The following is a 27,983-nucleotide window of genomic DNA, read 5'->3' on the forward strand; positions in this document are numbered from 1 at the left end:
CAGTTCATCGTTTATGACTTCACATGTTTGGTAATGAAAAAAAGTAATTGTTCACCCAATTACATATTCCCAGTATTGTGTGTAGGTCTTTCCAGTGATATGCCCTTAAAGAATGTTTCAGTCTCATACTGAAAAACAACTGTTGGTTCCCTAGGGAATTAGCCAGCAGCCAATAGTGACGCCTGTTAGATGGCTCTGCCTGTAATTAGAAAACTGGAGATACAGCCAGTTGAAAGTGTACAGTTAGATTTAACTTTCACTTTTATTGGCAAATTGCTTAACCAGCATCTGTATGGTTTCACATGTCAATGGTCAGAGGGCACCGAGCATGTGTACAACATGTGGACGTTACCCAACATAGCTGTATGTTTGAAGTCCGTGGCTATGGCAGGGGAAACTTCATCTCAGGGAAAAGTGGTCATAGTCAAAGGTCACGTGAGTGTGTACTTGTAGCTCCTGTCATAAGGTTTTGTTTGGTTAAAAAAGTTTTGCTGGTGCTGCCATTAATTACGGTGTTAAAGGTTGTTGCTGAGATTAATGCTCCTATTAATGTTAGCAGGGATGGGGAAAAAAATCCATTCAGTTACTGACTGTTATTCTTGGCCTAAATTTAGAAGTAACTGGACTCAATGCACTGACCAGGAGACAAGAGTACAAAACAAAACTAATTTATCAACACAGCAATCAACACAAGGCGCACTCATAAGGAGTGGAAACAAACTAACAAAAGGTGCACTCAACGAGTGGAATAAAGAATTCCCCACGTGGGAGGTTGAGGCTGGGCAAAGGCTGAACGTGGCTGGTAGGCATGGGCACGGCTCTGGAAAACTCATAGGAGAGATCGGGATAATCCGGTGACCACCCAAGCTCAGTGTCTTCCTTAAGTAATCAGCCCTAATCAGGCTCATGCGCTCCAGGTGCGCTGCCGGAGAGGCAGAGTCAGCTGGGTGCAGGGAAACACCCGCAGAGACAGACAGGGGAACAGACAGACAAACACATAACACTAGGGAAAAGGGAAACAGAGAACACTAGGAGCAGACAGATCTAATGGATCCTTACACTGATTACATTTTTATTTTTATTTTTCAAATTACAGGTTTTGGTGCAACCTAAAGGTGTGATATGGGTTACAGATTTATTATTTGTCATGATCTGCTCCACAGTCTAGAGGAGGACACCCTGCTCGATCCATCAAATTGTACACACATTTTCTGTGCTTAGTGTGTCTTTTTGTCCCAAATTCAGGAAGATTTTGACCCATGCACTGATGCATGGAGTAACTATTCACACCAAACAAGGAAGTGGGGAAGACCCAGAGCCCTGTCAGCCCTCCTGACAATGTCAAGATAAAGTGGAAAAGCATGAGTGTGTGACAGGTTTGTTTAGGACCCAGTTGCAGTCCCACCAGAACACAGGTATGAAATTAAAGTTGCTTGTAGCAACTTTAATTCAGGGCTTTGCAAAAACAGAAAAGTAATACCAAAGTCTCTTTTGATGGACCAAACGCCAAACAGTCACATTCAGGCAAAGATCCACAAAGTGCAAAACACCAAATTTCTGAGTCTCTGGTTTAGTGATCCCAATTTGCTTGACGTTGTAATCTACCCAAATCTAGTTGACAGGATGGCTGAGTGGTCTAAGGCACCAGACTGAAGGTTGATCCTTCCCAAGAGTGGGACTTCTGGTCTCTGAATGGAGGCATGGGTTCAAATCCAACTTCTGACATGTACTTTCCCAAATTTCCCCTTTGGGCGATAAACAAAGTTTAATCTTAATCCATCCAATGTATTGTTTTTAGTGCAGGCGTCACAGAACCTATTTTCATTGAAGAGACTTTTTTCCCCTTTCATGTGATACTTTCTTTTAAAGAGTCATAAAAATGTTCATATTTAGCTGCAATTTAAAAAAAAAATCCTTTTATGTTCATGTTCTGTTCTTAACACTCAGGGACAGAAATTTAGCAAGGCACGTTGCGACATTACGGAGTAATAATATGCCCTGTTATCTGGCTATAGCAGAATGACAGTGTCTGTCAAAGGCAACAATGGATTATGCAACACTAAGGAATATTTGTGACGCTGTTGCCTTGAATGCTTTTGTTGATAGACAAACAGAATAATGAAAACAAACGTAACAATTACTATTAAATGTTTTTGATTTGATTTTATTGTATTGTAAATTGCAGGGAAGAAAAAAGATGCTGACTTCTTTCACTGGTAAATTAACACCTGAAAACTGAAAATCCAGTTTAGTGTTCTTGTCAAGGTCAACAAAAGAAGAATTTAACCAGTGTAGTGGAAATCATTTAATAATGAATGATTGTGTTAGTGATTTAGAAATGTTTATTTTCAGGGCAGGATGTATACGATTTCTTGAAAAAAAAAACAAAAAAAACAAAACACAAATGGCTTGTCTCTATGTTCCTGACCACTGTTTTAGAGTCACCACATGCATTTCTTTGTTGTTCATTCATGCGTCTTTCAATGTTGTTCATTCACGCATCTTTCAAAAAAATCTCTAAATTCAGATCTGTTTTTTAATCTCCATCCGATTTACATAAAGTTATACATGCTTTTATTCTTTCTCGCCTAGTGTCATGCTGTCTATGCTGCTATCAGCCAGAGCTTCCTTCACCAACTCCAACACGCTGCGACCCAAATTTTAACAGGTTCCAAGAAATACAGTATGAACACATTGCTTCATTAAATGGTCTTGCACAAAATCATATGAAGAATTTATTGACTCCCTATGTGTCCAGGCGTTCTTTGAGATCAGTGGATGCAGCTCTTTGTTTGTTTCTACATCCCAGCTAGTGATTAAAGTTGACTGGGCCTTTTCTGTTTAAGCCTCCAGTCTGTGAAACACTCTATTGAAATCTGATGTTGAAGACTTCAGATACACTCCCTTTCACAACTCTGATCATCACGTCTGCAGGGATTTCACAACTTTGTCAGCTGTCCAAGTTGGCATGGAGAGGCTGCATTCAAAGACAATTAAATAAATAAAATTTTTAGAGATGAGCTGTATTTTACTGCTTTACCATGTTGCCTATTGGTAAATGGAAATGGTGATAGAATTGAGCCAAAAAATAAAAATAAAAAAAATGCATAAAATGTATATATATGTGTGTGCGTGTGTTGTCTAATTGCTTATATATGTATGTATGTATGTGTGTGTGTCTGTGTGTGTGTATATACGTATATATGTGTGTGTGTGTGTGTGTATACACACACATACATATGTGTGTGTGTGTGCTCTAATCTGAGGTGTGTGTATATATGTGTGTATACACATATACACACACCTCAGATTAGAGCACACATAAATGCTTCACAGAGTTCAAGTAGCAGACACATCTCAACATAAACTGTTAAGAGGAGACTGAGTGAATCAGGCCTTCATCGTCGAATTGCTGCAAAGAAGCTACTTCTGGGGAAGAACAACAAGAAGAAGAGAATTGCTTGGGCAAAGAAGCACAAGGAATGGACATTAGACCAGTGGAAATCTGTCCTTTGGTCTGATGAGTCCCAAATTGAGATTTTTGGCTCTACCTGCCATGTCTTTTTGAGACACAGAAAAGCTGAGCGGATGGTTTCTACATGTGTGGTTCCCACCGTGAAGTATGGAAGAGGAGGTGTGGTGGTGTGGTTTGCTGGTGACTTATTCAAAATTCAAGGCACATTCTGCAGCATTCTGCAGCGACATGCATCTGGTTTGCACTTAGTGGGACCATCATTTGTCTTTCAACAGGACAATGACCCCAAACACACCTCCAGGCAATATAAGGGCTATTTGACCAAGAAAGCGATGCTGTGTCAGATGACCTGGCCTCCACAATCACCTTACTTAAACCCAATTGAGATGGTTTGGGATGAGTTGGACCGCAGAGTGAAGGCAAGCAGCTAACAAATGCTCAGCACCTCTGGGAACTCCTTCAAGACTGTTGGAAAACCATCCCAGGTGACTACCTCATGAAGTTGACTGAGAGAATGCCAAGACTATGCAAAGATGTCATCAAAGCAAATAGTGTCTACCTTGAAGAATCGAAAATATAGAACATATTCTGGTTTGTTTAACACTTTTTTTTTTTTTTTTTTTTTTTTTACTACATAATTCCATATGTGTTCCTTCATAGTTTGGATGTCTTCAGTATTAATCTACAATGAAGATAAGAAAAAAAAATAAAGAAAACTATTGAATGAGAAGGTGTGTCCAAACTTTCGACTGGCACTGTATGTATATATATATATATATATATATACACAGTACATACACACACACACACTCACACACACACACACACACACACACACACAGACACAGACACATATACATGAAGCACCTATTAAGGATTAGCCTTACTTGTTCAAACAGCACAGCAAGAATCGTTAGCCAAAAGACTGTAGCTAGCTGAACCATTAGCAGCGACCACATAAGCTAAATATGCAAACAAAATACCTTTGGTGTGAACACACAGCTGTCTTGATATGTCGAGTTCATTAAAATTTTACCGGCAGGTTCCATGTCAACACATTTAATTAACCCAACTGTGTCCCACAAGAGCATGCTGCTGCTCCATGTTTATTCCAGCATGCTCCAGATGGAGGAAGTAACCAGCATGAACACACTGGAACATTTTGCCTGCTGATTGGATTGTTTCACTTCTTCTAATTGGATGGTCAGTGGGAAATGCCGATTGGGTAGCCAGTGGGCAACATGGTAATTTGTTAGTCAGCCAATACACAAAATATTTTTGCAGCTACAAAAGTTTATGATGTGTGTAAATTATATCTGTGCACAAAAAGTGTTCACACATGCACAAAATATTTCTGCATCTGCAAAATGTTATTCCACATTCACTAACTTGAATTTCAGATTTATTTATTTCTTCTTCAAATTCACACATTCAGATATGTGCGTGCAATTTTTCCACATGCAAACAAAAGCTGCACGCTGTGAAATTATTTGTGAACATCATGTCACAAACTCAAAATATTAATGACCCTTATTTGCTTCCATACATTCAAGGCTGCTTCCGCTGACCTCATATCCAGAGGAGAGACTCCATACACCTGCCTTACATTCTCCACAACCCCAATCAAAGCCTTCTCATCAATCTAGGGAATGGGCACAGCATCTCTTCCCAACCGAGGTTGGCCAATCACACATAAGCATTGGTTTATATCCACTGTACCGTACAGAGATCCTCGCAGTCATTTGTCTGCACAGCCATAGCCTGTTTATTGGTAGAGATGTCAGCACTTAGATGTTCAGTTCTCCCAAGCAGACAGGAAATGTCAAGACTGTTGAAAGTCACAGGCAGAAGTTTGTCTCAATGATTAGACACAAAGTGAGGGATGATTTCACCAGCCTCGTTAAGTAATTTCAAACTGCTCTTAACATTATTTAAATTTTTATGTGCTACAAGGCGTTGAGTGGAGCTTGGGCAAGAGTTAAAAAAGAACTTTAGAATGTTCAATCCACTCCGACCCCAAGTGAAAGCCAGTATAATAATGCTGTCCTGGCTTAGTTTTCATTTTTTCCAGGGGGAAAAAGTTCACCTTCCACAATACTTTTGCCACAGACAAACATGTAGATCTCTGGTTTCATTCCAAATTTAGTCAGAGCAGCAACACCTTTACCAGCTGCCCTTACCTTCTCGTGCAAAATCAATGTGATTTCTACTTTGATATAGATTTCGGGTTCAAATTAAACTTCAGCTAAGAATGATGCACTACTGCCGTCCTCAGGACTTTTTTCTTCTCAGTTTGTGTTTAAGTGCCTTGAAAACCAGAAAAAGGCTATAGGTCCAGTTAAAATGTTTCTTAGCACATTTAGCAATGTATAGGCAAAGCTCTAAATATATACACCATTGGTTGGGCAGTTACATGTGTGAATAACTCTCCAGTGATATGGAGAGCTAACAGTGACCTTCTGAGGACAGAGCTGTAACAGGCCTTTTCCAAACACTCCTACACAACCCCAGAGATGAGCCGTGGCATGAGGTCAGCCTTTACCAGCCCTCCAGGCTCCGCTTCTCCTGTCCTCCTGATCAATACCATTCACTGCAGGGCTCTGTATGCACGCTGCTGTTACTGAGTCTCTGCTGACCTGGACCTCCATACAACAGATCTCCAGCTGTGTCCCAGAGACAATACTGAATCCAAGAGCCCACAGGGCACCAAATAAACACTATAAAAAACACTTGAAAGTAAAGACAAATCTTATTTTAAGTATGAGCACTGGAGAGGTTCACAGGATAGCAAATTAATGAATGAAGAGTAAGCATTAGGAAAAATTAAAGGAGGGAACTTCGATTTTGCCTTTGACATGAAGGAGTTAGTCAAAAATCAAACCCGAACCCAAACAAGCCAAACACACTAATGAAATGAGGCGATGAGTGTGTGTGTGTGTATCTGTGTACTCTTGATGAGGGATGAAGCAAGCCTCAAATCTGGTCAGTGCGTCAGTGTGTTTTCTACAGCTACAGCGACAGCCTTGTTAAAAGGGTCCGATCTTCAAACCTACAGAGTTTTACCCTAATAGATTACAACTGATGAAGTTTAATAACTAAGTTCAGGAACAAGAAACACACCCAAAGCATTTCCCCTTCAACTCATTTTCTGCACCACTCCCCCCCAAAACCCCCTTCTACTCTCTTCTTTCTCTCTCTCTTGTCTCCCATCTCATTACATGAACCACCGGGGGCTTAACTGAAACCCAAGAACATCAGAAGCTGCCGCACCCTGAGTCTCTACCTTCCCTGGTTCCCTCTCGTCACCAAACCAACAGTCAACACCGATCGAACATCACACCCCATTCATCCAAGAGTCTACCATCCTTTCCTTCATTCCCTCTTTCCTTCCCCTTCCCCCTTCATCCTCTTAAACCCTTCACTTCTTCATCTCTCATCTCTTCATCCCCTCATCCCTTTATCCCTCATCCCTTGACCATCATCCCTTCATCCCTCACCCCTCCACCCCTTCATCCCTTCACCCCTCGACCCTCATCCCTTCATCAGTTCACCTCTCGACTCTCGTTATTTCATCCCTCCTTTCATGCCCACATACTAGCACAACCTTCTTCATCATCCCCACTCTGCTTCATCCCAAGACATATTAAAAGACTGTTAATTTGTATCTCTGTGGCATGATCTTTGTTAGTGAAAGGACTGTTTAAGCTGGTGGTGAGGAGACATGCCTAGCTTCTAACTGCCCATGTCTGGGCACCTACCCTGCGTCCCCTGACACTGCACCTGAATGAACAGCCCCTGAGTCAGGAACAGTTACAAGCCATGCCCGTTAATGGCAGCTCCCCTCTAAATGATCTAGGCTCTTGGTTTGGTGCTAGGACAAAACTTAGAGGCTAATATGACCCAGTTAATATCTTTGAGACTAAAGTAGTCTTGAAAAACCTTTAAGATGTTTATAACACAGTTAACCACATTTTACTACCATTATACTATTACCATTATTAAAGGAAAGTCTTATTATTTCATTTTGATCATTTATTTGCATTAAAAATACAATATATATTAAGCAAAGGGAAGCAGACAGCTCAATCTGATCTAAATTTCTCCATTATCTAGGATAATAAAAAGTCAATCAATTTAAAAATCAACAAATAGTATATATGCTTCTAAAATGGAGTGAGGGAGAGAGATTGGTCTTCTGGCCAGTACAACCTTTCCCTTCCTGCTGAGGAATGGAGACTTGAAGAAAACTCATGACTCCATCCAAAGTCTCTAAGTCTTCTTATAGTCCCATCCTTGATGTAGCAGAGTGAGTGAAGAAGAACTTGGACTCCAATTGTAATCCAGAGACAGTTGGAAAGTGGTTAATCCTCCTGTGCTCTGTCCTCTTGAGTTGACCGCAGAATTTTCTGCGTCCTTCTTTGCGATGTTAGGCTTCTCACATACTCCTCTAGAGATGGCTTGAGGTTAGAGAGACAAAGGTAGAAGAACAATGTTTTCTCCTTTGTTTGCTCTTTTATACTTTTTTCTCCGAATGCCTTCTCTCCATTACATACATCACTATACACCATTTTTCATATCAAATTGCCAAATGTGTGTGTGTGTGTGTGTGTGTGTGTGTGTGTGTGTGTGTGTGTGTAACTTTATGTGTGTATGTTCTTTTTTGCTTATTTGCACCAGGCCTTGGTGTTTTGGTGCAGACCTCAAATCACTGCCCGAGTGACTTCCTCTTTTGATGTGTCTTCTCTCCAGTGGAAAAATACATGACTCATTTGGTACCACACCCTGGTCATTAGTTGTTTTTCATTATCTTAAGCTCAGTCAGAAACACTTTAAACATTTTATACTTGATCATATTTCAATTCTTAACTATTCTTATTCCTTATGATTACATGTCATCATTAATAACAGTAACAGCAGCTTACAATAATCATTATAACAACTTGATATATGACAAAAACCCATGTGCATGATGTTACCATACTAGGACTAGATGATAAAAGTCCCTTTACTCACAGTTCTTATGTGTGACAGGGCAGTGGGGATCTCAACTTTTTTGATGGATTGTTTTGACAGCAAAAATTGTATTTAAATCTTTTACAGCAGTGGAGGAGAAGTTTTTCATTGTCTGGATTCTCACTGGATACTCAACAGGATTTACAGCCCTGAGTCAGTCATTTTAAAATTAGGTTTAGAAACCTGGGGTAATTTTAAATCTACAAATAAAAATGTACTCATCCTGTATATTTTATAAGATGTCTTAGTCTAAGTCTTAAGGATGTCAGGTTTGAAATTTCCATTAACATGAAAAATATGTGTTCAAGCTTCATGGTTACAAACCCATGTCACTAGCATTATAATGAACAATTATAGAACAGACAGTTCATTTGATGAAATTCAGCTACATTAAAATGTGTGAACCTATAAATAAAACACCAACATTCAATTCAATTCTGCTCTATCCAAGTTTGTTGTTTCTTGGGAAACATTGATTTTATTGTTGGTATTTGCCTTTTGTGCTGATTTGCACCTGATGTATGCCACTGATTTGGAACACCTATCAGCAAATGAAACATTTAATCTGTTTCCAGTCTCCTTTATTATTAGCCTTGATGAGCGTGTTCATTTCTAGGTGCTTCTGGGTGGAAGATTATCTATGTAAGTGAAGCAGTGTAATAATTTTATATATCTGAATATTATCATACTTGAAACAAACAAAAAAAGAGTTGCCCTGTTGTCATGTTGTGCTGTTTAAGCAAACTTAAAACCTTTTAAATCTGGTTTTTCAGTGAACCTTAGTAATTTTGTTTATTTCTCTTTCCTTTATTCATTTGTTTTACTTGGACTATCCTTTTTATTAAATTTTATTCTCTCCATTGTTTCCCTCTTCATAACTTTTTTTATGTCCAATTTTACATCATCACATCTCCTCTTAGTTGTTTTACTATTTTATTTTTATCTATAACTTCCTTTTAATATCCCACTTTACACTTCTGGTTTTACTGTAATTATTTATAGTGAATTCATTTTAATTATTTATATATTATATTTTATGAATCTTTTATTATATGTTTTATTTATTTTTTCTGTTATTACACATTTTTACATTTTTATACTACCTTTGGTGTTTCATCATTGCAGATTCATTCATTTCCTGTTTTTATTGAGTCAGTATTATTATAACAGTCATTTACTGACTGTGCATGGATCGGGGAGGCGTGCGGGGAATGGATGTGTTGGGGCGTCAGGGAGGGAATGTTTTCTTTTTTGTTTGTGTGTTTTGTATGTAAATCACTTTTTTTGTCACATTGCTTTGCCTGAAAAGTGCTATAAAAATAAAGTCTGATTGATTGATTGATTGATTGATTGATTGATTAATGTAACTGTGGATGATTACACACATAACATTCAGTAGATTAATCAATAATGAAAATAACTGTTTGTTACAGCCCTAGATGATTATCTTAAATAGGAATATAAGACACACAAAAATATAACTGTCATTTTGATATAATTTGATAGTTAAGTCATAATCACAAAAATAAGATTGGTATCTCAATATAATAAAGTCACTATTTTGAAAAAACAGAGCTAATTAAAAATAACAGGCAATCATGGCCACTTTTGGCTTCCATACATCTAAAACTAAATGGTGCACTAGCAGAGAAGACTCAATAACCCACCATACATGAAATAAATAATGAGAAGGTATTTTCAATCACACCAGAAGGAAGAATTACAACAACTCTCCACTTCCTGGTAGGTAGCAGGAGTACCACTTGATGTTTTAGGCCCATTGACAATAGCTCTGAGCCCAGAGCATCATTCAGGGTTCCCTGCCTGTTGCAGGTGGTGACCTCAGGCCTTCAGGTGGGTCTGGTTTCTCTTGCTGTTATTGAAAAAGAACCCCTTTCGAGCACCTTGCCCTCCAAAGCAGATGACTGTTAAGAGGAGCTGTCAGCCGTTTGCTTGACACAAGGTCAGAGGCAATGACTGCAAGTCAGCCAAAAAACAAGATGGACTGTCAGCCATGGAGCCCTCAGGGTAAAGAAAGAAACAGCAGCCACATTTGGAAGGGTAATGAGCTCTGTTGCGAGGCAGCCAGGAGAAAACATTGAAGCATTGCATGTTTTTACAGCATCTTCTTGTGACTGTCTCTCTCAGGGGAAAAGGTATGCTCGTTTTCCCACCATTGCTCCATTCTTCCATCAGCTCAGTCTTTCTGTTCTCGCCTCTCCCTCCCTGGCAGCAGAGACGTGCTATAGTGGCTGAAAGGCCAATTTCCATCATTCAGCTCATGAATATTGACTGGCCTCGAGTAGTTTTGATTAAGAAGGTACAAAGGTTGCAAACATTAATCTGCTATCTTTCACCAGTGGGAGAGGGTTTTCTAGGAAAACAGGCCAGGGGAACAAGAGGAATAGGATGGATTGGAATAATTTATGTTTCATTTCTAAAGTATTTCAACAGTTTCAACAGAGCAAGGCTGTGGCTGTTTAAGGGAGGGTTTTTTTTTTTTTTTTTTTTCATTTTATTCCAGACAGGAGTGAAATATAATGTATAAAGGCCCAAGAGAATTGCCTGAAATTGCCATTTCTCCATCCTGGAAGTGCTGAGGCAGCACGGCAACTTTTGACATCCTGTGCCTCTGAGCTGCTGTATGCCGTAGGAGAGGCGAAGCTGAGCAGCCACCTGCCTGCTGTTTGGGGATGTTGCCCTATAGAAGAGCCACAGTGAGAGAAAATTCACTATCACTTACCAGCTCCACAGATGATCTGACCTCGCCTCAGGTTACTTCCTGCTGGCTTTTGCTTGTCAGTGGGACTACACTGCAGGCAGGGAGCTGCAGATGAAGAGCAAAATGCATCCGACCCGTGAAGAGCAAACTGCATGAGACTGACCTTCCATCCGCTACACATCTTCTCAAATATGAAAAGTTAGAGAGGATAATTTCTTTACTATTTGCTGGTAATTGATGTTCAATTCATTCGTGTGTGTGTGTGTGTGTGTGTGTGTGTGTGTGTGTATATGAATGAAGAAGATAGTATTTATTTTAATTACTTATCCAGATGCCGGTGCGTTTAGATTAACTTGTTTCCAATAGAGGCCTGGAGTTTTTTTCCCCTGTTATTTATGAATTTTTTTGCATTGATTTTTATCACCTCTCTGTATAGTTTACTGCGCACAAGCCCACCTACTGCTGCAGCTACTGCTAATTACCATATGGCGCAGTAAAGCACTCAACAGTAGCCTAGTATGAATGTGTTGTAATGTCAATGTGATACAAAAACAATAAATTAGTGATAAATAGTACATGCCAGGTCTGAACCAAGCTGAAAGTAATGAACTGCCTTAAAGCTTCATGTTATCTGCTAGCTACTAGATGCCTTTACAGCAATTCTCAGACTGTTGTGAAAATTCCTAAAGTCTTAATTTCTTTCTCAAGATACAAAGTAAAGACATTCTTTTTGACAGTCTCAATTCGGGATTACATTTCTGTGTCTTGGTGGTGTTTTCAAAATTATTATTAATATCAAAACTGAATAAATCGATTTTTCTGTCCAATTAGGGACAGAGAAACAAGCTAAGAACCGTGCTGCTGCTCAGTCAGGACAGATGTCCTGGGCTCAATATTGTCTCTGATTATGTAGAGATTTTAGGAGTTCACTTTGAATTTACAGCTTTACACTAATTTACTCTAATCTTGCTTACAGCCATGGCTGAAAACACAACAATGACATACAACATGGATGACATAGCACCGGACCTTTAGTAGCTGACATGATTATCATATTAGCAAATCATTTATTTAAAAATCCAGCAGGAGTGAAAATGAGATCTCTTTTTGAGATTGAAAAGCGACTGACAGTACAGTATGACACTGAGGACTGAGTGGCGGTAGAATGTCACTTGCTTTTTGATGCTGCTGCCATTTTAATGGCTTGAGGCTCTTACAAACGGAATGTCATTCATGTTCCAGTGTCATTTACCACTTCTCATCAGCATATAATTCTTATTCACATGTGCCACTGCTTCTTATGATACTGTAGTAGAGATTTATGCACAGGAGGGAATGTCTAATTTATGCTTTGACATGATTGTTGATCTCCTCTTCATATTTGGCATGTTTTTTGTTGAAAGAAAATGTCAATATTGATGTTCCCAACTCCCCTGTTAATGCAAGCATCTGAACATAGAGTAACACAAACACACACACACACACACACACACACACACACACACACACACACTGTTTTGCCTTCTCTATGATGGCATGATTATTCGTTATTCTGTATGATGTGGGACATACTGTATAAAGCTGAACAAATGCAATGTTCCTTTAAGTTTCTGATATCTTTGTGCTGTTTCAAGATCTTTCATATTCCATTTGTATTGTAATACACACATACATTAAAGTTAGAGCAACTGAGTTAATTCATCGCAGTGAAGAGTGTGTGTGACGACTGTATAAATGGCTTATCCCTCCATTTTAACAGACAGGTATCAGTTTGTGCCACTCTTGTTGTAGTGTTATATGTTGTGACACAGATGTCCAAGTTATCATAGCAAGTGACCACTATCAAGGTCTTCTGGAGCACTCACTGTGCAGAAATACTGTCTGATGTCTGTCAAACAGGTGACACTCAAAGATGCTTTTTTAAAAAGTCTAGTTTGAAGACAAAATAGAAACTCTCATCAAGAGTGTAACAATTATTGAGGCAGACTGAATCCAGGCAGCCGTGTGTCATTATGCAGCTGGTGTGACAAGTCAATATTGTGCAGTTGGAAAAATGTTCCTCGATTAGTATTGTTTAAAATTTTCTGATGCAGTTAAAGTGTAACAATGTGCCTCTGATGCACAAAATATCTGATTAAGTAACACGAAGGACTTTGCTCTCAAAGTCAGAAGTTGAATGAAGGACAGAATGCAGAGCACAGTCCTCGAACATATCAAAATATTAGATTGAATATTGATCAGCAGAAAGAGATTACATCTTAGGTGTCACTTTGATGTCCTTCAAGAGCACTTTGAGCACTTAATGAAAGTCTGTACAGAGACACACACACACACACACACACACACACACGCAGAGCAGATGATTATGTTATGAAAGGGCTGCTTAACACTGAATGTTTGAGGATTAACAGTGAACACATGGCCTTCAAGTATGAGAGTCTGTGTGTAGGAAACACACTCTGCTTTAGAAAGCAACTGACGGATTTAAAGGAGAGTGTTGGACCTCAGGGTGTCCTTCATTCATAGTGATATAATTTAAAGATCACAATATTTGGACATTGTATTGTTTACCTTTTTTGCTCTTGATTGGGAGAATAGTTAACACAGAAAGCCGCATCATCACTGCTTGTTTTTTATAATCTAATGAAATAATTATGTTTTAGGAATGACCTATTGGAGGAAAAATACTGTATACTTGCTTCTGTATAATAAGCATAAATCATGATTCTATAACATCATGTTGTTCATCACAGGAACAGGTCTAAACATAAATGTGCTGCCTCTGGCTACTTTTGTGAGGCGACATAAGCAGCTGGTGCCCCAGTAACCTCCTGCTTTATGCCTAGGCTACAGAGAGGATTGGTGGGAATGGACAGTCTCTGCGGGTTTTCAGTGATGTAATGAGGACTGAAAAGTTTTAATTGTCTCACGATTTCCACTGTGTCTGTGTAAACTGTGTGTGTCCCAATTGTGTCACAGTTTCCATCACTCCTGTCAGGCTAGGTGAGCACAGCCAAACAGTAAGCTTGTGTTGTTTTTTTGCAACAGCCTGGTACACAAGATTTTATAATCATCTGACATGCTTAACCGCTGTTTGACAGTGGACATCACTGCAGCCAGAGAAAACCACATACCTGCAGTACTCAGACGCCTTCAGAAGGCCTTCAGAGAGCGTGCTGTTGCTGACAAGGGTCACATATTTCTGTGCTCTGTCTCGCTGGTACATATACAACAAATACAACAGAAAAATATGAATATGAATTTTGCACGGAGCTTTTATTATTATTATTTATTTATTTTTTTATATATATATATTTTTTTGGTAATATTAAAGCAGCCCTGTATCTGAAATGACCACCACATTTGACTCTGCACCTCAATTCATAACCTGGAGAATGGGTGTGTAGCATTTCAGACATATGGTCAATATAGAAGTTCACATTCCATCACAGACCTGCATATAATGTTGGCCTAGTGTTTTAGCTGCAGAATCACACCATAACCATACTTTATTAGCCATAAAATCAATCCTCAAACAGTAGCAGCCGAACAGTAACTTCAGCGTGCTAACATGCTCACAATGGCACTGTTAACATGCTGACGTGTACACTTGGATGGATTCTTTCCGCTGTGACTTCACAATTGTCTGTTTCCTCTCCACTGTGAGATTACAACCGGATGTCCAGTCTAACATCCCATTTGGCTGTGTTCTTGTACTGTGACATCACAATTGCATGTGTTCTCTGCACTTTTAGATCACCATTGGATGTGTTTTGACCTCAAACATCATAATTAGTTGTGTTCAGTCCACTCCAGTATTACAATTATTGTGTTCGTTCTTGGCTGACTGTTTCTAATGTGACACAATTGAATTTGTTCATTTTGTTGTGTTATGTTGTGTGACATGACTATAACATTACAATGGAAAAGGTTCTCTACACTGCGACACCATGATTGGTTGTGTTCTGTCCACAGTGACACACAACTGAATAAAGGTGTAACGATTTACTGAATCTTGCGATATCATGATCGAATAATGGCTCGATGCCATTGTGGGACTGTGACGCTATCTATCTTGACGTTACGTGGTTATTTATTACCTGTCCTTGTCAAAAATGTGTTGTTTTTGTTTGAACAGCAGAGGGTGCAATCATAGTAGTCAAGAAGACAGACTCCCATCTTTGTGTGCGAGCCACGCACAGCTTGCAGCTCTTTTATTTTATATAAGGACCTGACTGCTGCATTGTTTCTGCTTTGAAATTGTGCATGGTTCAATCATTCATTGCCAAAGACAATTCATGCTAATAGTTTGCACATGTTCAGGTAATGGCTGGCTACTTTTACCTTATTTTGTGTTAGAAGGAAAGCAGAAGCACTTTAAGTTACAAACAAATTCATACGAATAAAAAATGCTGTACACACTAATTTAGTAATAAAGGGCTTTTAAGTATTTCTTTTCCTTTCTCTTTAAATATCACAATTAATATCATATCATAGCCTTTATATGGAGGCACTATAGTACCTTGAGTATTTGGTATTAAATTCTTTCAATCCACTGTGACGTCACACTTGGACTCCACTCTGATATCACAGATGGAGTTTTTCCCTCCATTGAGAGATCACGATTGGATGTGTTTTTCCTCTCTAACATTACATTTGTATATTTTCTGTCCACTGTGATACTAAGGTTTAATGCATTCATTTCTCAGTGACATTATAATTGGTTTTGTTCTGCTCACTCTGACATCACAACTGGTTGCGGTTGGGTCCACTCCAAGATCGTAATTTGTTGTGCTCATTCCACTCTGACATCACAATTGGTCATGTTCTTTAGACTCACAAATGATTGTGTACTGTCCACTGTGACATCACAACTGGATGTGTTCTCTCCACTGTGAGATCATGATCAGATGTGTTTTTCCTCTCTAACATCACACCAGGTTATGTTCTGTCCACTGTGACAGTGCAATTCAATGTATTCATTCCACTGTGAATAAAAGTAATATGTTTTGGCTGTGGCTCAGGAGGTAGAGCGGTTGTTCAGAGGGATCAGATGGTGGTTCAGAAGGTTGATCAGAAGGTTGGTGGTTTGATGCCTGGCTTCAGCAGTCTACATGTTGAAGTATCTTTGGTCAAGATACTGAACCCCAAATTGCCCCTGATGTTGTGCCATCGGTGTATGACAGTGTGAATGGTTAAAAGCTTGCAACAGGCTGGTCCCCTAGTCATCGTATGAATGTGTGTGTGAAAGGGTCAACGCAGACCACCACTGAAAATGTGCCTTGAGTGGTTGTCAGACTAGAAAAGAGCTATATAAATACAGTCCATTTACCATTTGTTCTGTTTACTCTGACATCATTGGGGTTTGGTAAGAGCAGGTTTGGTTCTCTCTTCTCACTGTGACATGTGACTGTGACGTATTTTTTTCTACTGTGAAATCAAAATGGCTTATGGTCTCTCAACTGTCAGAATACATTTGTGTGAGTTCATTCCACTCTTTTTTCTTTTTTTTTAATGACAAATAGACAAATCACTGACAAACAATCCAAGGACAGGAACGGTGAGAACATTAATAACATTAACATCATTAGAGCAGGGTTCTCTTAGCAGCTGTGTGTTTGATGTTGGTGTATGTGGGTGTGAGAAATTGAAGGAGAAGAACCTGAAAAAATATTAACAATAGAGATAAAAAAATAAATAAATAAAAATAGTACACTAATACTACTCAGCAGCACTAATGCTTTTGTTTCCAGTGCTGGTACCACCACCATTACCAATACTAATATTACTAAGGTACCATCATTGTTTGGTGTGTTAGCATACTAACAGCTGATTAGCACTAAACATAAATTGAGGCAGAGGCTGATGGGAATGTATTTACTTTAGCTGTCATTTTGTCATAAACCAAAGAATAGTACAAATTAAAATTTTGACCTGATGTGCTTTTTGAAATGAAAGCTAGATGTACTAGATTTCTCTAACAAATGATTGTTATTTTTTATTAGTTAATACAACTCAGCTTTGCAGGAGAAGACACATGGTTCCCCTTAAAACAAAGGAGATGGACTTTGTGTTCCTTTCAGGCATTCACAGGGTGAATGATGCTTTTGACATTTCACAAAGCAGATGAAAACACCAAAGTGGATGCATCAGGAAAAAACACAGTTTCCCTTTTTTGTTTTATCTGCATGCCCTCTGGAAATCTTAGGACAAAAGGAAATCAAAAGTCCTTTTATTTTAGTGTAAAGACATGAAGGGAAGACACATTGCAGCAAAAACAAATCAAACAAATCCAGTCTTCAAGGCATTCTAAAACAATCACCATCATTTATTTACAATATATTAAACTGTAATGCAAAATTTATAACAAGTGGTCAATTTGTTCAATAATGAAAATAAACATTAACTATTTTCAAAGCTAGCATGAATCATACACATATTTATATATAAATAGTGTGTGCAGTCAGAAATATTATGTCTGCTCATGTTTTTTTTTTTTTTTTTTTCAGGGTCAATAAGGTCAAAACAATTTTCACACTTGTGTTGACTGCACAGAGAATAAAAAGATGACAATAATCTACAAAAAGCATGTATAGTAGAATCAAACCCAACTTCTCCCACAATAAAGGACATCCACCAAGTTATGCAGCCCCAAATGCCATGTCAAGCTCACCTGGACTTTAAATGGCTTTCAAAATTTTCTTAATGCTTCTCAGTAAAGACCAGACAGATGACAAAAGGGTGTAATGTAACACTTAAGTAACAATGAAAACACAGGTTCTTATTTCTCGCTGTTTACATGATTTCACAGTATTGGTTATACAGGCTATAGTGTGTCCAGTTAATGAAGTAACAGTTAAAATACCCAATGAGGCTTAAACATAGAAGGCTGGTGATAAACTCGATCTTTCATATTTTCATCAAAATCCATGAACGTAAGAATCCAAGGAAATAATTCATTTCAGTGAAATCACTGCGATCAGCAAATCTGCTTGCTGGACTCAGATTCAACTTTGTGGAACTTTGACACTCTATTTGCACCACTGGTCAATAGCAAGTCATCCCGACAGTGCTGACCTTTGAGGAGACAAGAAAGCCAGACAGTCCAACGCATATCGGTCTGTCACTTTTTATTCATATAAGAAAATGGGGAAATGTAATATTCAATGTGTAATGATGTGTTTGAATTCTAAATCCTCAGTTTATAAGTGCAACAGGACATGCCTCTCACTCTCATCTATTACATGCCTAGTTGCCTTATCTGTAAACTAAACTGATGTTCTTTTCACTAGTGCAAAACAGAGAAAACTAGCTTGCCATGCTTGAATGAATGATCATGACACCAAACCATCTGAGAAGTAATGTGTAGCAGCATTTGGATTCAACAAGATGGGTGGAAAAATCATGGACAGGTAAGGCTGTTTCTGACTTTGTAAAGTGCACCAATCTCATAGTAATGTTAGCTTGCCATTTAAGCGAGGCAGCGGAGGCACAGTAAATGAATAGAACAACATTAATTGTGCAACACATTTAGCAGGTTACGTGTGTTGTATTCAGGGAACTCATTAAAATAGAAACCAAAATTACATGTTGGTTCAAATTTGTTGAAATAAGTGACAGTCCTATTAGCTGTATTGTACCATCCACTTTTATATGACCCTGCTCTACTGGAATTTAAACTGCTCCACAAAAGTGGAATGGTTTTCAGACAGTTATTGAACAGGAATTGATGTGACAAAGCTGGCTGAGCTGCTAATGCTGACTAGCACTAGTGTGTTCCCAGTGAGTTACAAACTGCAGTGGCAAGCATTTTTTCCACAATACATAATTGGAGGCTACTTTCAAAGATTTACATTTTCTAGTGGGAATCAATGGGTTTATGGCTAATAGTTATGAAACCTGACCACTCACTTGATGAAGAAGACCAAGATGTGGTTGAAAGCTCCGAAAAAATTGTTAAATGCTCTTAGCCTAGAGTATTTTGTTACACGTACTATTCTCAAAGGTCAAGAAAACACTGTGTAGGTTTTGGTCTTTCCAGGTGATTTGCTGACAATAAACATATAGAATAACACCAGCTTTTTCCTTAAACATGCTGGTTGAGGGTACCATCTGCTTGGTGTTTGTTCTGAGAAACCAACAAATGACTGGTGGCAAAGTCAAATACATTCCCTTTGGAAAAGGAAAGCACGTAAAACTTCAAACAAAACACAAACAGCATGTCAAATGACAAGCAAAAGGACAGTCAAACTCTCTTTATCAAGAATTCTGGAAAGTTCTAAATAAGACGAGGCATTTCACAGAGGTTAGCTCAACCTTTTGGAAATTAATTTGCTTTACGGCAGTGCTCTGCAAAACAAAAATGCTTTACTTTCATGGTTGAGCAGTTGGTGATCCTCTTCCCCTGTATTTAAGAGATAATTTACCAGCTAAAAGCAAAAAAAAAAAACCTTCAGGCAAACAAAAGCAAGCAGATCTTCTGCAGTGTACAGCAACAGCTGCAGCTGTAGAGGAGTCCACTTAAGTCAAATGGCACTTGTCCCAAAAAGGAAAGAGGAAGAAAAAAAAAATCTGGGACTTTTCTGCATCAGTTGGCAATAAGTAAAACAGTGTGCACACATATCTGAACAAAGGCTTTTTGGCAATACATTGTACTATGCAATACATATTATTGTGGTGTACTATACTATATGTAAAGAAGAGAGGAAGAGTGACAGGGACAAAGAGAGAGAAAGACAGAATCTATTATCAACCTCAAGTTCTTTGGCTCAGTTACAACCGTGATGATGGGAGTTAAACAGGATGGTTGCTCCAGTCAAGCAACTACTGTTTACATGCAACCAGCAGAGTGGAGTCGCTGATAATGGAGCTGCGGTGTGTGTAGCGAGGTTAGACTGAGTGCTGAGTCAAAAAGAACAGGTGGCTTAAATAAAGAAATCCTATGAGGATCCGCCATAGGAACAATTTAGGAACATCTACAGTATTTGAATGTCTGTGTTTCTCTGCAGGGTTATAAGTACTGATGTTTACAGTTGTGTTGGATTCACCACATTTTGGTCAACTTTGCATGCAACACAAACTGCCACAGTCGAATGAGGGTGTTTGTCAGAGGATGAATGCTAATAGCAAGGACTACGATGTGGTCACATAAGGCCTGTCCTCGCCATCGTCGTCTTTAGCTTGGCTGCCATATCTATATCGAGAGTAGTAAGAGCCCTGGGTCGCCCCACCTTTTTCTTCTTCCTCCTCCTCTTCATCAGATCTATCGAAGCAGTAGCGTCTTCGGCCAGGGGGGCTGGAGTGGGAGAGAACAAGTAGAAGCTGATGTTATCATCAAACAAAGGTCTCTGTGAGAGCTCAAGGCATATTTTTAAAGTAAGCAAAGGTAGAAATCATCATCACCTTGACAACGTATATGTTGTGTTTTGAAAAAAATTTACCAAAAAATAATTTCATTTCATAAATTAATAAACCCCACTCATTGGCAGGTAATCTTATCAATGATTACCAAATAACAAATTAAACAATTTAGTCTTCCATTCCAATTTAGACTGCTGCATTAATCTGTCACATTTCTGCAATTCATCTTCCGGCCACAAGTGGCAGCACAAAGCACACTGCAGCTGAGCAGTGCTCTAGTTGTTGAGTGAGGAAGAAGCCCATCTAGACTATCTCTGGTTTCAAAGTGCTGAACTTAATAGAGGAGACCTTTTCTCGATCTCGAGGTTATCAAGGTTTCTTTTGTTACTTTGCAATCACCTTCTGACAATTGGAAGGTTGCTAAGAAGATTGCCTACCATTCAGTGAGTTTGTTTTGTTGACATTCTTTCTGGTTTCTGAGTATGAACCCTGACAGCCATTCAAGACTGTGATACACAATGGCATTGGATCAGGGCTAACACAGAACACTGCAAACACATAAAACATACAGAAACACCAACACACAACAATGGGCCTACACTGAAACACAACAGAAGTTTAGAGTGGACACTAAAAACATGCCCAAACACGTTACTTTCTTGCCAATTAAATAGAAAAGTTGAAAATGAGCTAATCTTAGTTTTAAGGCTTCTATTGTGTTATTCTGATGTTACTGGATGTATAAGAAGACCTTGCATTAGCCTTTTAGTGTCTACTAGTTCATATATTTTTAGTGTCCCCAACATTCTTCTGTTGTGTTGTATTACACTTTCATTGTGTACTACTTGCAGTGTTTCTGTATTTGCTGATGTTTGTCTGACTGTGAATGTTTCGCAGTTTGTTTGCTTTATATATTTGCAGCATTCATTCTAAATTTGACACATGGTTTTCTTCCATTTTCTTGGGTTAGGGTCCATTTGCGTTATGAGTTCTTATGTTACAGTATGTTGAGTTCTCATCACCACAGAGTAGCTGTACACTTAGCCATACTGTGAGGTTAGCTCTCCTCTAGCATCTATGAATTAAAATCTCATGCAATACGGTGCCACACGAGCATGCAAAACTGTTATGATGGTTCTGAAGTACAAAATCTACACCATTCAAATAACAAATACAAAGCACTGTGACAGATGTGAGTCCATCCTCTCAAAAGGTTATAGTTGTCAAGTGAATTAGCACAAAGAAGAAAACAAGAAGCCTACTGAAAGTAAAACAAATGATTACCAATATCTAAATATGACTCAATTCGTCTTTTTTACAGTGCAAATATTTCTAATGACCTCTGACAGAAGGGAAATCCAATCCTATCACTAGTCTGGTCTTGTCCATCTTTTTGACAGTATTTAACATTCAAACTGCTTAAATATTGCAAACTGGGGCTTAATTACTGTCAACTGTGCATCTCAAAAGAATTTACTACTTGGTGTAAATTAATGCTCTGGGTCTATTTATGCCTGCAGTTATGGGTCTGGAAGGAAAAATGTATTATGGTCTCATAATTGACTACCCTTATTTCTACCTCTCTGGGGCCACAAATCAATATGACATCTCAGAAGCACATACAGGCTGAGTGAACATCTACATTGATTGCACCATCTCACCAACAACAACTCCTGGTGTGACAAAACTCACAACACACCCAAAACTTTTCTTCTCCCTAAGAATCTTCATTGAAAGCCTTTACAGTACTAAACTAGTGACAAGGCAGACATAGAGGTTGTAGTCACTACTGTTTGATTTGAAACAGAGAATGTGTAGTAGACATCAGAAATTGTTGACATGCCTAAGGAGACATATCAACCAAAACGCTACCTGCATATTTGAATTCTAAACTGTGAAAGTCTAATCCTAATCAGACTGAATATAATGCCCTGACGGATAACAGTGAAAATGTCTTTGATTAGTTAGGTCACATCATGCTTCAAAAACACGCATCAAGCTAAGTTTGTATTAGGCAACCACCTACTGCCTTCCTCAGTCACTGTCTGGCCGGTACAGGTACTTCATCATCAGGCTGTCCACTTTTTTCTTCCTCTTCTTGTCATCCTTTTTGTTAAGGGGCAGGCTCTTGCTCTGTGGCCTAGCTTCTTCTTCTCCTTCTGGGCTGAGTACCTTTCGAACTGGAGCCCTCTTCACACTGCTGGAGCTTCGGTAAGAAATGGTGGAGGCACCAGAGCTTGACTCTGACCCTGAGTCGGACTCAGAATCTGAAGATGAAGATGAGGAAGATGACGATGAAGAAGATTCATCCCTCTTCTTGGACTTCTTCTTGGACTTCTTGGATCTCCTCTTGGAACTGCTCCTGCGATGATGGTCATCTCCTGAGCTATCAGACTCGGAGCTGTAGCTTCTCTTCTTTTTCTTGCTCTTGCCTTTACTCTTGCTGCGATGGTGACTGCTACAGCTGCTGGCGGTGCGGGATGATCTCATGCAGTCCACAGCGGATGCAGAGCGTCTAATGCTGCTGGAAGGGTAAGTACTGTCACGGTTACCTTTGCTGTCATCTTCATCATTCTTAGATTTTTCTTCTTCCTTCTCAGAGTCGTCCAAACTTTTGCGCTTGAATTTGATAGGCTTGAAACTCAGCACCTCATTGATGGCTTTCTCTAAGTCAGGGTCAAGGAAGTTGCGATGACTGACTGTTTTGATATCCAAGTTATCAAGTGGGTCATTATCTACAGTTGATGGTCTGGCTTGTGGTGGTGGCATGGACATACTGCGGCCAGTGGATGAGTGAGGACTGTATGCTGACCTCTCGGTGAAGGCCATACTTCGACTATCATCAATATCAACGCCAAACTCGCTCAGGCGGCAGCTGCGTGCCAGTGACATGTGGGAATCAGCTTGGCTAATACTTCCAGGACTGCGACCCCCCGACCGTCTGCTAAAGCAAGGGCTACTGGGACTGCTGCCATACAGTGACCGCCCACCTCTGCCCAAATCTAAGCGTGAGGTGCATTGGCGGCGTTCAAGTGGGCTTGACAGACCTAAACTTATGCTAGACTTGGCATCATTCTCTGGGCTTAACCCAAGCTGTAGGGAGGCCTGACTTGGTGCAGTGAATGAAATGGTTGATTCTTTGTCAAAGTTTTCCCAGCGGCTGTCCATGCCTTTCCTGGCACGGGTGTTGGCCTGGGATTCTCTGCCATTCATGTCATCCCCTGCCTGGGACTTCCTCCTGGAGCTTACTGAGTAGGTGTCATCCATAAGATCTGAGGTTTTGGGTTTAGCTTTATGGAAGGATAAAATGTCTTCTGACTCAGCATTCTCCTTGAGGGTGCTGAAAAGGGCATCCCCTTTGCCACCGATGGAGTCAAGGTTGGATCTTTTTCTGTAGCTGAGGGAGCTCATTACTGATACTGGCCTGCTCGACTCTACTTCTTTACCCTCTTTATTTACCCCTTTCCTTTCCTTACCCTCCTTCCACTCGTTGCCTTCCTTTGCATCTACATTTAAAGCATATCTAGAGAGAAGCAATAGTGGAAAGGATGAAGGAATGAAGACAGTGGGAGAGAAAATGACAAAGATGAGATTTTGGGTCAAGTGGAGGCAAGTGAAGGAAGAGAATAAGAAACAAATTAATGAAACTTGACAAATCGTAAAAGGAAGAAATGTGATGAGAAACGGGAGTACAGCAATGAAAGTGACTAAGAATTAAGATTAAGGAGAGTGCAACTGGAGACAACTGACTAGGTACTAACAACGGCTTTTCCTGCATTGAAATGTAGACAGAGAGCAACATTATTTTATTGCCCAAGAAGGACAAATGAAGGCCGCAGATAAGAATCTCAACTGCAATGCTCTACAAACCCATTTTAAAGCAACTCAAATGTTTTGAATAATGTAGCATCATGGTCAGACAATAATGCTGCAACAAAACATTCATAAAGCTGTTTACCTAAAAAGCAGATACATATGTAATACATGTGGAAAACCTTAAGTATCAAAATGAATTGGGGATTTGAAAGGTAATGTTTGAGATTTAGCTGTTAAATATACTACTTTTGACTGTTGCTGATTAAAGTTGTTGAAACCTGTATCTAAATAGATTTGATAAAGAACTTGAATTTGGTGACAACCAGGGTTCTAAATTAACACCCGCCAACCCGCCAAATGCGGGTTAAAATTCATATTGGCGGGTGTAAATAAAAACTTACTAGCCAATTTGGCCGGTAATGCATTAGGCAATCATGTCAGTCAGAGCCGTTCTACAGTTCTTGGTCATTTGTCCCCCGGACAGTCCGTCTTACATTTCCCATGAACACTGTCGTAATGCTACGTGATGACGTACAAGACGCCCATTGGCTGTGCGCAGGCACACTACAGTTTGTAGTGCAACCGGCGCGAGAAACCACGGAAACGCAAACACAAAGAAGAAGAGGAAGAATGAACGGCGGCGTATAAACTGTAAAAAAGGAGACTGAGCTAGCTAAAAGTAAAGAGTAAAGTTAAACTAAATGCTGCGGTGGTTGGGACAGACGTCTGGGGGCGAGAAGAGGAAGGAGGCAGGGGATGAGAATGTCGACAAAGCGTGCGAAACGAAGAAAAGAAAGTTTAACGCTAAATGGCTGACAGGTCGTGAATGGCTTGTGTTTGATCATGAAAATGCCGTCATGTTTGTAAGGATTGCCGCATGTACACGAAAGAAAAAAACAAGACGAATAATTTTGTGGTGGGGACTAATACTTTTAAAGTCGAGGCAGTAAAGGACCATGAGAGTGCCCGAAGTCATCAGGAGAGCCGAAGGAGTCTGCAATACTGACTGCTGCACTATTTGTGTTTTCTAGTTGTACATACATAATTCAATTTATTACCAATGCAATTTTTTGCAAGTGTTTAAGTCATGGCTGTTACTTATATATATATTTCTTATTAAAGAAGGAAAGCAGAAAAACTTTAAGTTGAAAGGAAAAATACATTTTATTAGGAATGTAATGATACTAAATACTGGAAAAATGTCTTTTAGAAAATAATAAATCTGACAGCATTTGTTGTTTGTATAAATTAAATATTTGCACTTTCTGTTTATATTTTGTTTCATGTGTTGTACTTTCTGTGCATTTTTCATGCCAATAATGTAAATAAAATGATCAAATGCATTCAGTGGCACTCATAATCTCTCTTATTTTCACCGGGAAAAAATTTGGCTAGTGGAAATTCTGATTGGCTGGTAACTTTAGAAGATCACCAGCCACATTGGCTGGTGATCAAAAAAGTTAATTTAGAACCCTGGTGACAACATCTGCTCATGGATTCACATTCAATGAAATGCTTTTGAGCCATAGTCATAGTGTATGATACTAGACTGCTATTGTTCAAAAAACAGGATTCACTTTGAAAAAAGATTGAAAACATTTGGAAAGAAGAAACAGTATTTCCTACTTGTTACAGTCATGAAGTATTGTTTATACTGTGTATGCCTGACTGACAGGATTGATGTTCAGGGTAACCTTAACTCTTGTGTTCAAGTAATAAGATTATATTTACTTCATGGAAAGAAAATTAACTTTGCATTGTCATGGGAAATTACCAAGTATTTTTTTTTTAACTAATATGTGACTTATTATAAGCATAATATTGAACCAAAACACTGGATGTTTAATACTGATCATAGACAATGAATCTCTGTGAGCATTACAGAAAATTTCAGTAACATAATTTGCATAAACCCTTGTTGAAAGTGTTTCCCATATCAAAGTTTAAAGCAAAATGTTAATCAAATATTTCCTCTCCCTTTTTATGCCTGAACCGGGATAGAATTCCAATATACTTATACTCATGGTATCTGTGGAAATAGCAATTCAAGTCACATAAATTTGAAAACTACTACTAAAAGGGGACGTGTTGGCTAGCCTGATGAATCTGTGTCTAAGGGGACATGCTGCTAAGAGAGATTTAAAAACTTTTAAAGTAGGGAGTGGCTCAGCTGACCAAGGGAAGTTAAATCTTCTCATAACACAAATCTGGGGCAATCGAAGCTGTCAGCTTGCAGACACATTCATTTATCTCAGCAAGCGGCTCAGGTAGATTATGCCAGCTGGCCATTGGGCATGTCGATAAATCTACCACAGAGGTGGTTTTTGTTTTTTGGGAAAAAAAAGTCCCCTCTTCACCAAGCGGGTGACAATAATGATGAAGCAATAAAGTAATAGCAGTCCCTTCATTTCATCCAAGTATTCTGCTCTGCTTTATTTCCTCTGGGTCAAATCATATAAACCATTTCAATCAGACAGGCCAGAATCAGTTAAATATCTAGGTGGACTACTTACTAACTCTAGCCTAAGTGACAGTAACAGAAGCTACCTTTGTACTGACCTGGAGCTCTTGAGGCTTCCGTCATCTGAAAGGTTCTTGGTGGAACCTTTGCTTTTGGACAGCCAGGACTTGACCCCATCCACACGATCCTCCAACTCAGAGTCTGTGTCTGAATCCTCCTGACTGGTAATGAGTCAGAGACAGGAAAAGAAGTCAGACGAAGCAAAGGAGATATGAGATGATGAGATAGTAGAAGAAATGTTAATGTGAAAGTAGAGTCAACAGAGAAATGACATGTAGAAATGTTCCTGTACTGTAATTCGCTGTAGCTGTGGTACCAGAGAATGTAGAACATGCCTGTAAATGTTAGTGTAGAAATAAAGAGGGACTGTGGCATTTATTCTGGATGAAAGACAGCACATGCAGTCAGCTCAAAGAGCCCCTGTAAACACACAAACATGCCTGCAAGAGGTTGTATAGATGGTAACATTACACAGCAACTTCTCACTGTTGTCACTATTAGATGAGTGCTGTCATGGTCCAGCAGATTTATAAAAGCAGATGCATATTCCGCGACATATCTTGATATCTCAAATTTGTGGTCTCCAAGCTAAAACTAATTTTCTCAAACTTAAAGGGGAACCAATTTACACATCAAAGTCTGGGGAGTACTGCTGCATATGTAAAAGAAGTTGGTATGTAGCCCTTTTGGTTCTCCAGAGTCAGTTGGGGCTGAAGAGTACACGTTTTATATTAAAAAAAAAATCTGGGGGTGTGAAATTAGAAAGCTTACTGGTTCTCTGTAGCCTGCTCTTCATCCGTGTTTGATGAGAGCAGGTTGAGGCTACATCAGCCACTCATAACATAACCATCTGAGTCTCTGACCAAACTTTTAGCAGTAGTTGCATCGTGGCACCAGGTTTTGACAAGGGAAGAATTCATTTGATAAAAAAGCTGACGCATCATCAATTTGATCCTTTCCATCATGAGTTCAACATTGTTACTGAAGTGCATTGCTAAATCAGTGGAGGACTCCTTCAACACATCTCTTTCTGAGTCAAAGAAGACACCTGCGTCAGTGGCTTTCCAAAAATACAT

General features: G+C 39.2%; 3 protein-coding genes across 8 annotated transcripts in view; 1 reads left to right on the plus strand and 2 right to left on the minus strand.

Annotated features, from left to right (window-relative positions):
* pipox (pipecolic acid oxidase) overlaps positions 1 to 5,114 on the plus strand; it is a 46,316-nt gene extending 41,202 nt beyond the window's left edge. The window contains exon 8 of the mRNA XM_076735677.1: positions 5,029 to 5,114. Coding sequence (XP_076591792.1) covers positions 5,029 to 5,042 — 14 coding nt within the window. The 3' untranslated portion in view covers positions 5,043 to 5,114. The remainder of the gene's footprint in view (positions 1 to 5,028) is intronic.
* A 12,396-nt stretch (positions 5,115 to 17,510) lies between these two features.
* The window catches only part of myo18ab (myosin XVIIIA b), a 140,469-nt gene continuing 129,996 nt past the window's right edge, over positions 17,511 to 27,983 (minus strand). For 4 of the 6 annotated variants that reach the window (XM_076734932.1, XM_076734931.1, XM_076734935.1 and 1 more), the window contains 2 exons: positions 26,946 to 27,068; positions 17,521 to 20,505 (listed from right to left, as the gene is read on the minus strand). In XM_076734932.1, the coding sequence (XP_076591047.1) occupies positions 20,343 to 20,505; positions 26,946 to 27,068 (286 nt within the window). In that variant the 3' untranslated portion in view covers positions 17,521 to 20,342. Of the gene's footprint in view, positions 20,506 to 26,945; positions 27,069 to 27,983 lie in introns of all 6 variants that reach the window. The other 2 variants (XM_076734933.1, XM_076734937.1) reach the window with 1 other exon arrangement.
* On the minus strand, positions 22,496 to 24,082 carry LOC143323214 (uncharacterized). Its single transcript, XM_076734938.1, has one exon. It carries the CDS (start codon positions 23,979 to 23,981, stop codon positions 22,605 to 22,607), a length of 1,377 nt encoding a protein of 458 aa, XP_076591053.1. The 5' UTR covers positions 23,982 to 24,082; the 3' UTR covers positions 22,496 to 22,604.

This window comes from Chaetodon auriga, chromosome 7, assembly GCF_051107435.1.
Source record: "Chaetodon auriga isolate fChaAug3 chromosome 7, fChaAug3.hap1, whole genome shotgun sequence".
NCBI classification, from domain to species: domain Eukaryota; kingdom Metazoa; phylum Chordata; class Actinopteri; order Chaetodontiformes; family Chaetodontidae; genus Chaetodon; species Chaetodon auriga.